General features: G+C 38.8%; 1 protein-coding gene across 1 annotated transcript; it reads right to left on the bottom strand.

Annotated features, from left to right (window-relative positions):
* Positions 1–40: 40 nt before the first annotated feature.
* LOC104774494 (DNA mismatch repair protein MSH7-like) lies at positions 41–869 on the bottom strand (the record flags this gene model as incomplete). The annotated part of the gene is made up of 4 exons (XM_010499083.2): positions 797–869; positions 615–710; positions 488–543; positions 41–107 (listed from the first exon to the last, which is right to left on the bottom strand). Coding segments are annotated over exons 1-4 (291 nt in total), but the record flags the coding sequence as incomplete, so codon positions are not given.
* Between the last annotated feature and the right edge of the window lie 8 nt (positions 870–877).

The following is an 877-nucleotide window of genomic DNA, read 5'->3' as shown; positions in this document are numbered from 1 at the left end:
AATCTGCAACACCATCGTGACCTGTCCCAAGAAAACTTACAGTATTAGCACCTCTGGCTTTTGCTTGGTCAGATGTTTCTAGCTGCTCGATTCGTCCAACTTTATATCTTTCAAAAGAAACAACGAGTGAGTGTGTCAATACATAATCAGTGGAATAGGAAAACATACGAACCTGCAAGCTAGTTTCCATTCGAAGCATGTATAACTATCCAGTTTCAACACAAATGAGTGTACCACATACAAGTAAACATGTATCATCTATAACTGTTGCTATAATGAACTAGCAAAGGTTGGCTGAGCACACAAATATTGTGCAACATTTGCTTGTTACTCCTCCATGAGAAGACTTCTTATAAATGATAACGAAGAAGAAAACATCCTAGGTTCTCAGAATCCTAACTGATGATGGCTGAAGTGATTTCTGTTTATTTTTTTCCAAATCTTAACAGCAGTAAACATATTCCATAAAGTGTGATGGTTCCCTTACCCACGGGCTAATAGCTTTTGCACTGCCTCATCTATCCCACTTTCAGAGATACCGACCTGATACAAAAGGGGGAGTCAGAATTCATAGATACAATAATTCAAGCAGGCCAGTTGTTTCAATAATTTACCTGTCTGCATTTTCCCACGCCGCTCATGGTCATCTTCCAGTCAAGCTCCTTGTGACCTAATTCTGCATCTAGCTCATACAGCTCATAAAATTTTCCCTGAGAAGAACATAATGTTATGCAGAGGCGTAGTGACCGAATCGCATTCAGGAAATGAATTGAACACAAGATTGATATCCACTAACCACTTTAAAGAACAGGACAATATCCATATATTCACTCTTGACACTCCAATATTGCTTTTGCGATGCAGACATTTTCTTGAA

Source organism: Camelina sativa, unplaced genomic scaffold, assembly GCF_000633955.1.
Source record: "Camelina sativa cultivar DH55 unplaced genomic scaffold, Cs unpScaffold03168, whole genome shotgun sequence".
Taxonomy (NCBI): domain Eukaryota; kingdom Viridiplantae; phylum Streptophyta; class Magnoliopsida; order Brassicales; family Brassicaceae; genus Camelina; species Camelina sativa.
The sequence above is the reverse complement of the archived record's forward strand: the minus strand, read 5'-3'. Positions and strand labels throughout refer to the sequence as shown.